Source organism: Papaver somniferum, chromosome 7 (genome assembly GCF_003573695.1).
Source record: "Papaver somniferum cultivar HN1 chromosome 7, ASM357369v1, whole genome shotgun sequence".
Taxonomy (NCBI): domain Eukaryota; kingdom Viridiplantae; phylum Streptophyta; class Magnoliopsida; order Ranunculales; family Papaveraceae; genus Papaver; species Papaver somniferum.
In genome coordinates, this window is record NC_039364.1 from 266,150,718 (window position 1) to 266,163,379 (window position 12,662).

The following is a 12,662-nucleotide window of genomic DNA, read 5'->3' on the forward strand; positions in this document are numbered from 1 at the left end:
GTATTTCAACTAGCACACGAGCTGTTCTGTTCACACAGTTTGAACATTCCATCTTTAAATACTGCAACCTGTTAGGGGTACGGACCAGTAGGTGTGATATTTATCTTTACAACTGTTGGAATATATGGCATGCCAGTAACAAGAAAGCCAAGACAATGACAGGATTGGAAAACCAAGCCAGAAACAAGAATACCAAGTCAGTAACAAGATTGTGCTAGTCTTAGGGTTTACTGATTCCTATTACTCCTATAAATTGGAAACATAACGTAAGTGTAAAAATATCTCAGAATTTATGATGATCATAATATATTTCACCCCTATGGGGTTTATCAGTGGATTTAGGCCAATAGTGCCGAACCACTTCAATTGATGTCTTGTCTAATTTAGATCTGATTCTGATCTCTCATAAATCTAATAACAACCATTTGAAGGGTGTGAAGAAATTATAATTTCATCTAACTCTATATACCTACCTCATAGGCCCGAAGGCTGTGTCTGGGACTTAGTCCCACACTGTCTAAATTTTGAAGAGTGGACGGGACTGGGGCATATAAGAGGCGAAGTTGTAGAGGGGGATAAGCATACCTTTCTCGGCTTTTTGGCTAAGATCAAGTGTAGTATCTGTTCTTATCAGTTTAATATCTGATATGCTCGTTCATGTGACGCGTTCTCGTGTGTCGCCTCAGGGCCGGCCCCCAAGGGGAATCAGGGAAAGGCCCACTTTGGGGCAGCAAAGCCTTGTCTGATATGGGGGCTTATCGTCAAAAAAAAAAGTTTACTTAGGGACTTATTTAAGAAACTATATAAAGGGTTGGGGCAAACGTTTCAATTAATCTAAATATGGACTTTTCGAGATGAATATTGGTCAATCTCGTTAAAATTTTCAGTTCTTCAATTAGATCTCTTTTTCACTGTTGCCTTTTCTTTTTGAGCCTAAAACGAAAGGAGAAAGGTAATTCTATGTCCACTTCACTTGTATTCTATGAGTCTTAAATCATTGATTGAGAATCATATGATCTCAATAATATGATTTTATTCTCCCTTTTTCTGATTCTAAAACACATATAAATAGAGAAAGTTAGGGTTTATATATTGGTTAGAATTTTTTTTTTCTTTTCTTTAATTTGATCGATCTAATTATGTTGGCATGCTTAATTTCAACAATTATCTAGTGCTTAGCTTTATTAGGGTGTTCAATTAGTTGATTCATTGGTCTTTTTTTGTTTGATTGTTAAACCTTTGAAAAATTAGAATTAGCTTTTCGGTTTATAAAGTATTCTCTGCATCCATTTATTTAGCTTTGTGTAATGTTTTGTTTGATTTGATATTTCGTTACGGTCAGAATGATATTTTCTTAAAAGAATATTATATCCCTTTGGATGGTTTACTTTGTAAATGTAATGTTAGGAGCAGCTTGAATTTGATGCAGGTGTGTGGCAAATCCACTTTTTGGATTTAAGCTTGACGGCATATGAGAGTGGGAACTCATTTTTGGAAAAGGTAGCTAGTTATGACCTTACAATTAAATTTGTAGGTTAAACTGATTGCTTCACTATAGTTGGGCTAAGGAATACTAACAGTAAATGATATCCAATAATAGCATTTCTCTTACTCAACCTATAACAATTTCACAATCATGGGTAGTTCATCAGCAGACACTGCTTACGGTTTATATCAATGCATAGGTGATTTATCCATGCCGGATTGTACTAACTGTGTAGCTCGTGCAGTGAGTCAAATTGGTACTCTTTTTTCTAACGCATATGGTGGCGTTTTAGAGCAACAAGGCTGTTTTGTTAAATATGATAATACTAAGTTCTTAGGTGTTGAAGATAAGACGGTTGTGTTGAAAAAATGTGGACCAGCGAGGCAGCGATTGGTTATGATACTGATGCGTTAGGCCGTAGAGATGCGATGTTGGCCGGGTTAGGTTCTGGTGGTGGACCATATAGAGTTTTAGGGTTTTGAAATTTTGGGGGTTTTGGTATCATTGTAATTTAATTTTATGATTAATTAATCTGGGTGATTTGAATTAGGGCTAGCACCATGATTTGGATTGATTTTATATTTTTACTGTTGATTTCCATTTTTTCAAATAGTTATTGCTCTTTATTCATGTATAAGGAAATTCATTAATCTTGTTTTTTTTGTCCCGTAGGCATGCCTCCACTCAAAAGAAAGCAATCATCAGGATGTCAAAATAGAAAAATATCTAAGAAGAAAGAAGAGTTCAAAAAATCTCTTGTTGGGTCTCTTGAAAAATATGTGGTAAGAACAAGTGAAACCATTGTGGTAGATAATGTGAATGTTGCAATTACTGATACGGGGGGGAACGTTAATCGTACAGTTGAGAGCAATACTTGTGAAAATGTTGATCAAAATTTAAATGAGATAAACAGAGATGGTAATGATGCACATGTTGCCGGAAATGTTGATACTGTGGCAGGTGGGGGAGATGTAAATGAATTAAATGAGAATAATAACAGTGTGAATGTTAATGAAGAGGTAAATGACATGGATGGTTGTACTGCGACTGAGTTTAACATGGAAGAACCGAATCAAGATATTTTTGATCCAAAGAATTGGGGTAAAATCGATCAAAAATTGATTGATTTTTTAGTTGAGAACGGTCCAAGAAGGGTTGAAGATTATGACTTTCCTTATGATAAATTTGGTAAACGTTTTTCTAGAAAGCATTATACCCGTAAGATGGCAAACAGGGAGAAGCAAGATAGGAGATGGCTTGTATATTCAGTTTCTTTAGACAAAGTATTTTGTTTCTGTTGCAAGTTGTTCAAAAAAGATGATTCAACACAATTAGCTGACATTGGATTTGATGATTGGAATAATCTTAGTGGAAGACTTCAGAAACATGAAATGTCTATTGAACATAAAGAATGTATGAGAATGTGGATTCATCTGGAATTAAGATTGAAAAAGAATGAAACCATTGACAAACTGGTGCAAGGACAAATTAACAAAGAGAAACAGCGTTTTATAGAAATAATGGACAGCGTAATGGATGGTGTGATGTATCTTGCAAAAAATGGTTTAGCATTTCGTGGAGACAGCGATAAGATTTTCACAAGAAACAATGGTAACTTTTTGAGTTTTATGGAGGTTATTGCGAAACATGATCCAATGTTAAATATTCATCTACAACGTATTGTTAAGAAGGAAACTCGTTATAATTATCTTAGTCATAAGATTCAAAATGAGTTGATATCCATGGTCGCTGATAATATTAAGAGTTCGATTGTCAAGAAGATTCACACAGCTAAGTATTATTCTATTATTCTTGATTGTACTCCAGACATAACTCATCAGGATCAAATGTCTATTGTGGTAAGATGTGTAGATGTTTCCCAGATTCCAGCAAAAGTTGAAGAATTTTTTCTTGGATTTTTGAAAGTGGATGATTCAACAGGTGAGGGTCTTTTCTCGGAACTTGAAGATGCATTGAAAAAACTCAATCTAAACATTGATGATATAAGAGGGCAAGGCTACGACAACGGTTCAAACATGAAAGGAAAAGAGAAAGGTGTGCAAAACAGGTTGCTTGAGATAAATCCCAGGGCGTTTTACACTCCATGTGGTTGTCATAGTCTTAATCGCATGCTTTACGATATGGCTAAATCTTGTGAAAAGGCAGATTCTTTTTTTGGGACCGTACAATGTATTTATAAATTATTTGCTGCTTCTACAAAGCGGTGGCAGGTTTTTAAGAAGAAGGTAGGATCTAAAGGTCTCACTCTCAAACCAATATCTGACACTAGGTGGGAATGTCGTGTGGAAAGTGTTAAAGCAATAAAATTCCAAGCACCGAAAATACGAAAAGCTTTGATTCACTTGATAAAGACATCCAAAAATAATGAAGAAAAGTGTATTGCTCAGGGTATACTTAAGAATCACATGAAGAATTTTGAATTTTTTCTTGGCATGGTTATTTGGTATGACCTTTTATCGGTCGTCAACTCCGTTAGCAAATCACTACAAGCAAAAGATATGCATATGGGAGATGCTATTGAACATATAAAAATGCTTGTTTCATTTTTCAAAGAGTACAGAGACAATGGCTTCCAAGCTGCACTAGTTGAAGCTAAACAAATTGCTGTTGACATGGGTATTAGTCCTAAATTTCAGGAACAACGTGTTAGAAAGCGGAAGAAGCATTTCGATGATGATGCTAGCGAGGAGACAGTTCCTGACTCAGGTGAGGAATCTTTTAGAAAAAATTATTTTCTATACATAGTTGATTGTGCTTTGCGTTCATTTCAAAGTAGATTTCAGCAATTTAAGGAGTACGAGAACATATATGGTTTCTTATTCGACTTGGAGAAATTACAATCCATGAGTGATGATAGTTTATTGGCATCATGTACTAAACTTGAAGATTATCTAAGTTATGGTACACTTTCAGATATTGATGGGAGAGATCTGTACACTGAATTAAAGATTATGAAAAGGACACTGCCGGCCGAGATAAAGAAACTAATTGAGGTATTACATTATTTGCAACACTTGGAAGCATGTTATCCCAATGCTTGGGTTGCTTATAGAATTTTGCTTACCGTCCCTGTTACCGTGGCAAGCGCAGAAAGAAGTTTCTCCAAACTGAAATTAATCAAGTCTTATCTTCGGTCCTCAATGTTGCAAGAAAGATTGAATGGATTGGCTATGATAGCTATTGAAATAACCATAGCTGAAAAAATAGACTACAAATCCATCATTAGAGAGTTTGCGTCTAAGAATACGCGAAGGGTGAAAGTATTTCGACGAACTTTGTAAAATTTATGTTTAGATGTCAATATAATTATATAATTATCTTTTATTATTACAGTTGTGTGGAAATTTTTTTTTGGGAGGGGGCATAATTTATTTTTTTGCTTCGGGGCAAAAAACATTCAGGAACGGTCCTGGTCGCCTTTGTGTTGCACTACTGCAAACGCATGGCGCACCCCTACTACTAAATATTCTGCTCTTACTGTAACCATCCTGCCAAGTTGACGAATGAGGAGGTGCATCTCCTCTCGTTCTTGCTCATATTTTTTGTTTACAATCTCGTGGTGCATGCTCACATTTTCAGAATGACCACACAAATTTCGCTTTTAAACATCTTATGACTGGCTCGTGGATTAAGGTCCACCCAATGCGCCCCTTGGCACTTAGGCCAATCAGCTTGTTGCACCTTAAGTGGAATAACAAGGCCAAAAACAAAGACGGACTTCGATATTCTTTTTGTTTTGCCTGATACTAAATAAATTGGTTTATATAGATTTTTTTGTAATTAGCAAGGTATTTTCTGTGGGGCAGTTGCTTCTAGGAAGGGCAGTTGCTCTACTACTATCCCCCAACCCCTATCAATATCCTGCCTCAAGAAACATCTAGCTACTTAAATAATCCAATGGGACTCATACTTTGTAGCCAAACACAAAACTTCCACTACTAGTCATGTTGGGTGTAATGAACACTATAAGACATTTTTTTTCTCCGGCTTCGTTGAACTTGAGCTTGTTTTGGTTTCATCATGACTTTCACAAAATTCCATTACTTTTAAACGAGTGCACAGTTCATAAGGATTGGAGAGTTAGCAGCGAGATTGTTATTGAGAGAAGAGCCATGGAATGCGGCAATTTAGATGAGTCTGAGTTTTGTATACAGAAGCCAGCTGAGCCAAGAGATGGGATGATGTTGTTATGGTAAAGAGAGAAATGAAGAAAATTGATTCTAGGATAAGTGTAGGTTGTAGTTTGATTGACGACGTCAATGTTTCTGTTCCTTGCCAATTTTTTGCTGTGGATAAATCATATCCAACTCCCGCCCGGCCGGATAATTTCTCAATCTTCTAGTCTATTGGTTTCTTCAAAATACAAAAACCTTGTAATGGCGACGGAAGGTATTCTTGTTAACCGTGTCGTGGAAGTATTAACTTAACAGCATCAAAGATGACCTGAAAAGGCTTCAACAAACCCTATAGATGATTCTAACTAAAATAGCTGCTGATGCGAGGAGAAGCAAAGATAGATAATAAAGAGGAGAAGAAAAATGAGTTAGGACTTTGTCTAAAAGGGCTCAAGGACGTACATAAGATACCTTAATGTGGAACGATTTTTTGGGACCATGGTTTTATTTTGGATAAAGGCATTAGAAGTAATTCTAGGTCACCCAATATCTAATTATTTATTTAATATCTAATCTATCCTCTTAATTAATTTTAGGTTATGATTAGTGAATGATTTAGTTAAAAACAATTAGTGAAATTAAATTAAAACATGAGTTTATTATTGGTTGAGTAGAATTATTGAGAGAGTACAGTTAGAGAAGATGAAGGAGAAAACATGAAAAATAATTATTTTTTTCCAATTCACTAAGTTTGAGTATTCAAATGCTGAAAACTCATCTGATTCTTCATCTCCATCCTCTCCTAGAATATTTGTTAATCTTCAAAATGATCCGGATTTGAACTGGGTTTTGAACAGTTCGGTTACTTTATATGAAGAACAAGTAACCGAAATCATCTGAAGCTGTAATTCGGTTACTTTATATGAAGAACAAGTAACCGAACTCATCTGTAGTTGTAGTTCGGTTGCCCCGTGCGACGAACAAGTAACCGAACTCATCTGAAAGTGTAGCTCGATTACTTATTCCAAACACGCAGGTTACCGAACTCTCTAATAATAGAATTTCTAGGAGTTACAGTGTTATGTTCGGTTGGTTCTCAACTAACCGAACTTTGGTGTACAAAGCTCGGTTGGTTCGCAAACTGCAGCACTTTTGATCTAACCGAACTTTACGTAATATAAGAGTATATAAGTTTACAAAGTTCGGTTCTTTCGCAAACTTGAACCTAACAGCTAACCAACCGAACTCTGAGTTCGGTTTCTGCGATAAAATTGTGAAGTTACCGAACTTAACAAACAAAAAAAATGTGAAGTTCCAGCGTCTATTGGCTAAGTTCGGTTATTTTGTAGTTTTAAAATTTTTTGCGAAACAACCGAACAGAGAATTCGATGACTTAGTTTTAAGTCCAATAGAACCGAACTTTTCTTCGTGTTCTTCATTTTCAAGAAGTTCGGTTAGTAAACTAGGGTTTTTTGGAAAATCGGCCTAACCGAACATGGCTCTGTAACTCCTATTAAAACCATATTTTGATGATTTTTATTCGATTGAAGCAATCAAAATCAAATTAAAATGAAGGGTTTGTTGGAAAATACCTCCGGAGTGGTCCCATGGCAGAATCAGGTTGCGACTGGCGTCTTTTATACTCGATAAAATTATTATGTAACCGAACCTAATTGTGATTGCACTTATGTTGTTACATTTCTTAAATAGGCGGTGGTGGTGGTGGTTGGAGGAGGTGGTGGTGGTAATCGGTGGTTTGTGGTGGTGGTACTCGGAGGTGGTGGTGGTGGTGGTAATCGGTGGTTGGTGGTGGTGATAATCAAAGATGGTGGAGGTGGTAATCGGCGGTGGTGGTGGGAGGAGGTGGTGGTTATATATATATATAGGTGGTTATTAGGTTGGTTTTAAATTAAAAGACCAATCACAAAATGGTCCTACTTTTTATAATTCATTTACAAAAAGGTCACACTTTTGTAATTAGTTTACAAAATGATCATGTTCCGTCCGACATAACAATTTGGGAAAAAAAAGCTGTTACTTATCTCCAAAATACCCTCATTTTAACTCAAGCTATTGTCAACCATAGTTCAGTTATCACATGTGGCAGCTGATGACGTGTACCAACTCATACACATGGCAGCGGATGAATTATACCAACTCTAACACATGGCAGCGGATGACGTGGCCTGGCTACCAACTGCAGTTTGCCCCGCAAGCCGGTGAAGATTTGTAGTTGTCAAACTAAGCTGCAGGTGGACTAGTGGTGTGTTGGGGTTTTGCTAACAGGTGATGATGCAACCTTGCAACTGGCAGTAGTGTTGTGTTGGGGTTTTGCTAGCTGCGGTGTTTTGCAAGAGGGAAAGAAGTACTGGTGTTATGGATGATAGATGCCATAAGCTAACTTCTCTTCAGCTACTTTTTCAGCCATATGTTCACCCCAAACTCTTGGAATCTCAAAGCATAACCACACAGACCTTGGTAGCATGCAATTTCAAATCAGACACAAACCCATTCCCCCAAAACACACAAACACAAACCATTTTCCTGCCGTGTGAGCTCTCTTCCAACCTACAATTCGAATCAGAGAGCAACTGATTCTCCACACCCCAACTCTATCTCCTGCAATTGCATCTACACAACACCACCATCTCAGTTTCTGCATCAAACACCACATAACAACCATCTTTGTCCCTGAATTCAACTGACTCAATAGGACCATTTGAATCTCTCACAACTCCAACCACCAAAACCTGCTCTTTCTATCACTAGCATACTTCAATAGCTCAAAGAACATCACCACCTCCAACCACATTAACACCACCAACTTCAGTATTTCAGTTCATCTTTTCTTTCTTTCAATCATCAACAACAACATCAAATCAATTCCATCAAAAACCCTATACAGAAACCATTCATTTTGGCTTTACCTTCAGCTGTATTGCAACTCCATCCCCATCACCAGATTCATAAACCATTGTGTAGCACAACCACCAGAAAACCCCAAGACCCATTGTTTCTCTGCAATTTCTCCACATACAGCTTCAACAGCAACCCCTCTCATCAACACTACCAGACCCGCCTCCATCTCTCTCAGGACTTGTTTTCCCATCTACAGCTAGCACCAGATTCAAACCCTAACTTCCATTTCTAACCCGTTCATCCAATTCCTGTAATTCATAACACAATAATCTATCAGACTCGTACAATTAGACATTCAATTCGTAACAAAAACATCAACCGTACAGATAAATCCCTGATTTTCCCTAATTAGGAGTTATGAAAAAATTAGATATCACATCCTTAATATTGGCAATTAAACAACCAGTTAGTAACAAAATCATCAACGTACAGATAAAATCCCTGATTTTCTCTAATTAGGGTTTATGAAAAAATTCCTAAAAACTTAAAATTAGGGTTTCATAGAATAATATGAAAATCACAATTTGGGTCAAGGAAAACTAACCTCATTATGTTTCCGAACATTGTGTTAATCTCTTGTAAGAAAACCACCATATTCATTAACCAAACAAATCAGTCTAAGCTCCAAAATCTTCACAAGAAAAACCATACCGACGAACTATGCAATCTTATAAAGATATGTTTGCGATTTCTTTCACTCAATCTCTCATTCTTTAGTGAACCGCAATTTTCGCAGAGATTTGATAATGGAGACGGACAGAAAGAAGCTGTTGAAAGAAATGAATAGCAACTTAGAACCCTAACCATTATAGATCGTGTTTTTCCCTGACTGCTCCTGTCCGTCTAGATGTTCCTTGAGATTAATTTTCACCAGATAATGGCTACAAATCAAGCGTAGTTAGGTTAAGGATAGGGTTGTAATTTTACAAGTCTATTTAACTCTGACCTGGTGGGACCACCTGACTTAACTGAACAAATAACGGAAATGTGACTGTTTTGTTAAACGTTTGTAGCAGTGTGACCATTTTGTAAATCGGGTCCAAACCGGCTAGCAGGACGAAATTCAAAGTTCTCCATCAAATGAAAGTTTGCTGATAGCTCATGTAAAGCTATTGGGTGGGCATACAATTCATAGCTAGTTGGCGATATTCACTTCAAATATTAATATTTATATGCACAATTCCCAAGATGATATTCTCCAATGTGGGACTTATCATTAACTGGGATTCATTATCAGCACAAAATTAATCCGCCAACCAGAACAAACAACTACTAGTATAACATATAACTAACCGACGCTGTTATGTCAAAAAGCAATAGCTAACTAAATCCGTCAACGCAAAAAATCTCCGTGAAATCTCCGGCGGCTTGGACTTGTCGGTTGAGTACAATATTCTCTGGAAGCCTCAACATAACTTCTTTTCCTGCTCATTAATCAAAATCTCTCTATGAGACGTATGAGAAAAGCACGACTTTCTTCTGCTCACGGAGCTTAATTTGCGAGCCACATGTATTATATATCCAACTACTGGGTGCTATAGTCATTAGCTGACCACTCACTATGTTGGCCAACATGGCAAATTCTACTGTATTTTCCTTCACTCCCTGACAGACTTTTGTAGTGTCTTTGCCTGCCAGACTTTTGATGAAGGGTATCTGCTCGCCTCTTTTTTCTGATCACAAAGTGCCTCTTGCCGTGCTGACGTTTTCAGAATAATAACCTATAACATCTAGACAACCAAAGAAGTGTTGCACCTACTCACGTTTTTACTAATCGATTGGTGCCCAATTCGTTTGTTACTATTTTGTATATGTTTAATTTGTTCAACTTCTCATGTGTGTTACACATATATGGAATATTAATCCTAAGATCAGGTTAGAATATGAATTAAAACCGTAGCATTAAAACGAAAAATTCCATATATTGTAGGCAAGAAAATGGTAAACACGGAACCTCACTGAAATCATAGTTGTTTCCCTTTCACCTGACTTGATTATCCTTCCCTCTTAACCCTACATGTTTCAATGTCAAACAATTGTTGAAAGCCCAACATATCTGAATCACGGATGTGGATAAAAAAAAACATTTACAATGGCAGGAATCGACCAAACTTATTTTCTTTTACTTACATACTAGTTTTCCTATTACATGTTTCCGCTTATATGCATGCCTAATATTGTTTCGGCTAAAGCTTTTAATGTTATTAGAACTGAATCTGGCGCGAATCGAACACGCAACTTTCTGATGTGGAGTCAGACACGCTACCATTGTGTCACAGATTCACATTGAAATATTGAATAACAGGTTTCTTAGTAATCTAGATTCAGATTTATGAGATCACAATGCCCAATGACTTTGCTTTCAAGGTTTCTGAAAGAAAGACATCCCTACCAAAACAAACTAACAGCATATATGGATGATAAATACACCGTATCTGCTACAAAGGACCCTATACTCTTTTTCCTGTCTCTCAAGAGTTTTCTAAATTATCGTGGAGTAACATCCTTAGTATCTGGCGAACCAGATTTATCCTTAGAGGACTCAGAATTGTTTGCAGCTTTAAGAGAAATCGCCTCTTTTCTAGATGCGTGTTCATTATCAAAGATCTTTAACTTTCCAACGAGAGTATTTCTGGAGAGTCTAGAAAGATCATTTGCTTCTTCAATGACATGTTTCTTAGACTCGTATCTTGATGGTAGAGACACAAGTGGAAAATAGCAGTTTCGCGGCCGACGAAGCAAGTCATAGATACGAGTTAAATGACTTGCTTTCGCGGTCAAAGAAAGGGTCGTTGTTTGAGCGTCTTTTTCTACTATGACGTGTCTCTGTGGGTCGTGGAAAATCTTGTATCAACGACCGATTTTAACGGTAAAATCTTTATGACTGACTTCAATCAGTCATAGATATAAATCTTAATATAAAAAATCTGGCCTGACTGAATCTGACTAATCCATCTGGCCTGACTGAATCTGACAGATCCGTCTAGCCTGACTGAATCCGACTAAATATCAAATTAGAATTCAAATGAAGATTAAATAAAAAGAAAATCAAACTCAAATAATAATAATGTTGGACCATATTCCATCCCATTAAACATTCATTGTATTCATTGCACAACCCATAACTGAATTCAGTTGACATTTAGTTTCAAAATCACACAAAGAGGATTCAAATCCTGAATTCGCATAATACAAGTCCTAATAAGTTTTCTTAAAAGATACATGTGGAATCCAGCAACATAAAGATCATAGTATAACACAAAAACTCAAAGAACTAACGCATTTAATAGCTAAAAGAAGAAAAATGAAAGTCAATGTGGAACCTTCTTCAGTTGGCACGAACATTAAACTTTTGTTTGTTCCTGAACCTGAAAATACACAATGATTTCAGAAACAATGAGAGTCAACTTCTAATATAGAGACAGCTGGTAGAGATAGTGAAATCATTTTTCATAAGCATACATGGCCACTGGGATATTTATAAGCATACTGGGAAATTTATTGTATCAGATGTTCAGCATCAATCTAAAACAACAGTACTAAATCTGGTCATTTATTCTTTTGTTGAGTATAAAATTTATCATAATGTCACATTTGTATACAACCAAAAGAAAGATAAAATCCTACGAGAAGACTAAATCAAATGCAAACATTTTCAAAAGCATGATTAAGGAATATATATACACACACACACATATACACAACCAAAGGTATAAAAATACAATCTCCTTATCTGATAAACAAAACTTACCAACTGGTTAGTCGCCCATCTCTCATAGTAATGTGTATATCTCTCTAAAGAATTTTTAGCCATTTCTCTTCTCTTCTCCGCCTCATCATACTATAAAAGAAAACCAGGATAAAACAATGAGGGATTTGGGCTAATAAATTTTCAAGAGTTTTGGTCTATTTTACTATGAAACTGTAAAGAAATAGAATGTACCAATCCCTCTTGATTTGCTGTCTCGTAGCGATTGCATGCATAAAAACCTCATGTCCTTTCTCCGTGATCTGACCAATTAAGCACCAAGGAAGAGCCTGGAAGCATATGAAAATGAACATTAATGGCCAAGTCCCAGAGACGATACCATATTGAAAACAAATGCAAACAAAAAAAAACT

The 12,662-nt window shown here is 36.4% G+C and overlaps 1 protein-coding gene, 2 long non-coding RNA genes, 1 other non-coding gene and 1 pseudogene across 4 annotated transcripts; 3 read left to right on the forward strand and 2 right to left on the reverse strand.

Moving 5' to 3' along the window:
- Nucleotides 1-581: 581 nt before the first annotated feature.
- On the forward strand, nucleotides 582-684 carry LOC113300948 (annotated as a pseudogene).
- Nucleotides 685-828: 144 nt separating this feature from the next.
- LOC113293768 lies at nucleotides 829-1,969 on the forward strand. The gene is made up of 3 exons (XR_003332546.1): nucleotides 829-952; nucleotides 1,430-1,500; nucleotides 1,731-1,969. It is a non-coding gene; the product is annotated as an uncharacterized LOC113293768 (long non-coding RNA).
- Nucleotides 1,970-2,160: 191 nt separating this feature from the next.
- Nucleotides 2,161-4,860, forward strand: LOC113296544 (zinc finger MYM-type protein 1-like). Its single transcript, XM_026544846.1, has 2 exons — nucleotides 2,161-4,213; nucleotides 4,421-4,860. The coding sequence occupies exons 1-2, from the start codon at nucleotides 2,161-2,163 to the stop codon at nucleotides 4,786-4,788; spliced, it is 2,421 nt and encodes an 806-aa protein (XP_026400631.1). The 3' UTR covers nucleotides 4,789-4,860.
- A 2,649-nt stretch (nucleotides 4,861-7,509) lies between these two features.
- On the reverse strand, nucleotides 7,510-9,349 carry LOC113293769. The gene is made up of 2 exons (XR_003332547.1): nucleotides 9,086-9,349; nucleotides 7,510-8,789 (listed from the first exon to the last, which is right to left on the reverse strand). It is a non-coding gene; the product is annotated as an uncharacterized LOC113293769 (long non-coding RNA).
- Nucleotides 9,350-10,752: 1,403 nt separating this feature from the next.
- Nucleotides 10,753-10,824, reverse strand: TRNAW-CCA. Its single transcript has one exon. It is a non-coding gene; the product is annotated as a tRNA-Trp (tRNA).
- Nucleotides 10,825-12,662: the final 1,838 nt, after the last annotated feature.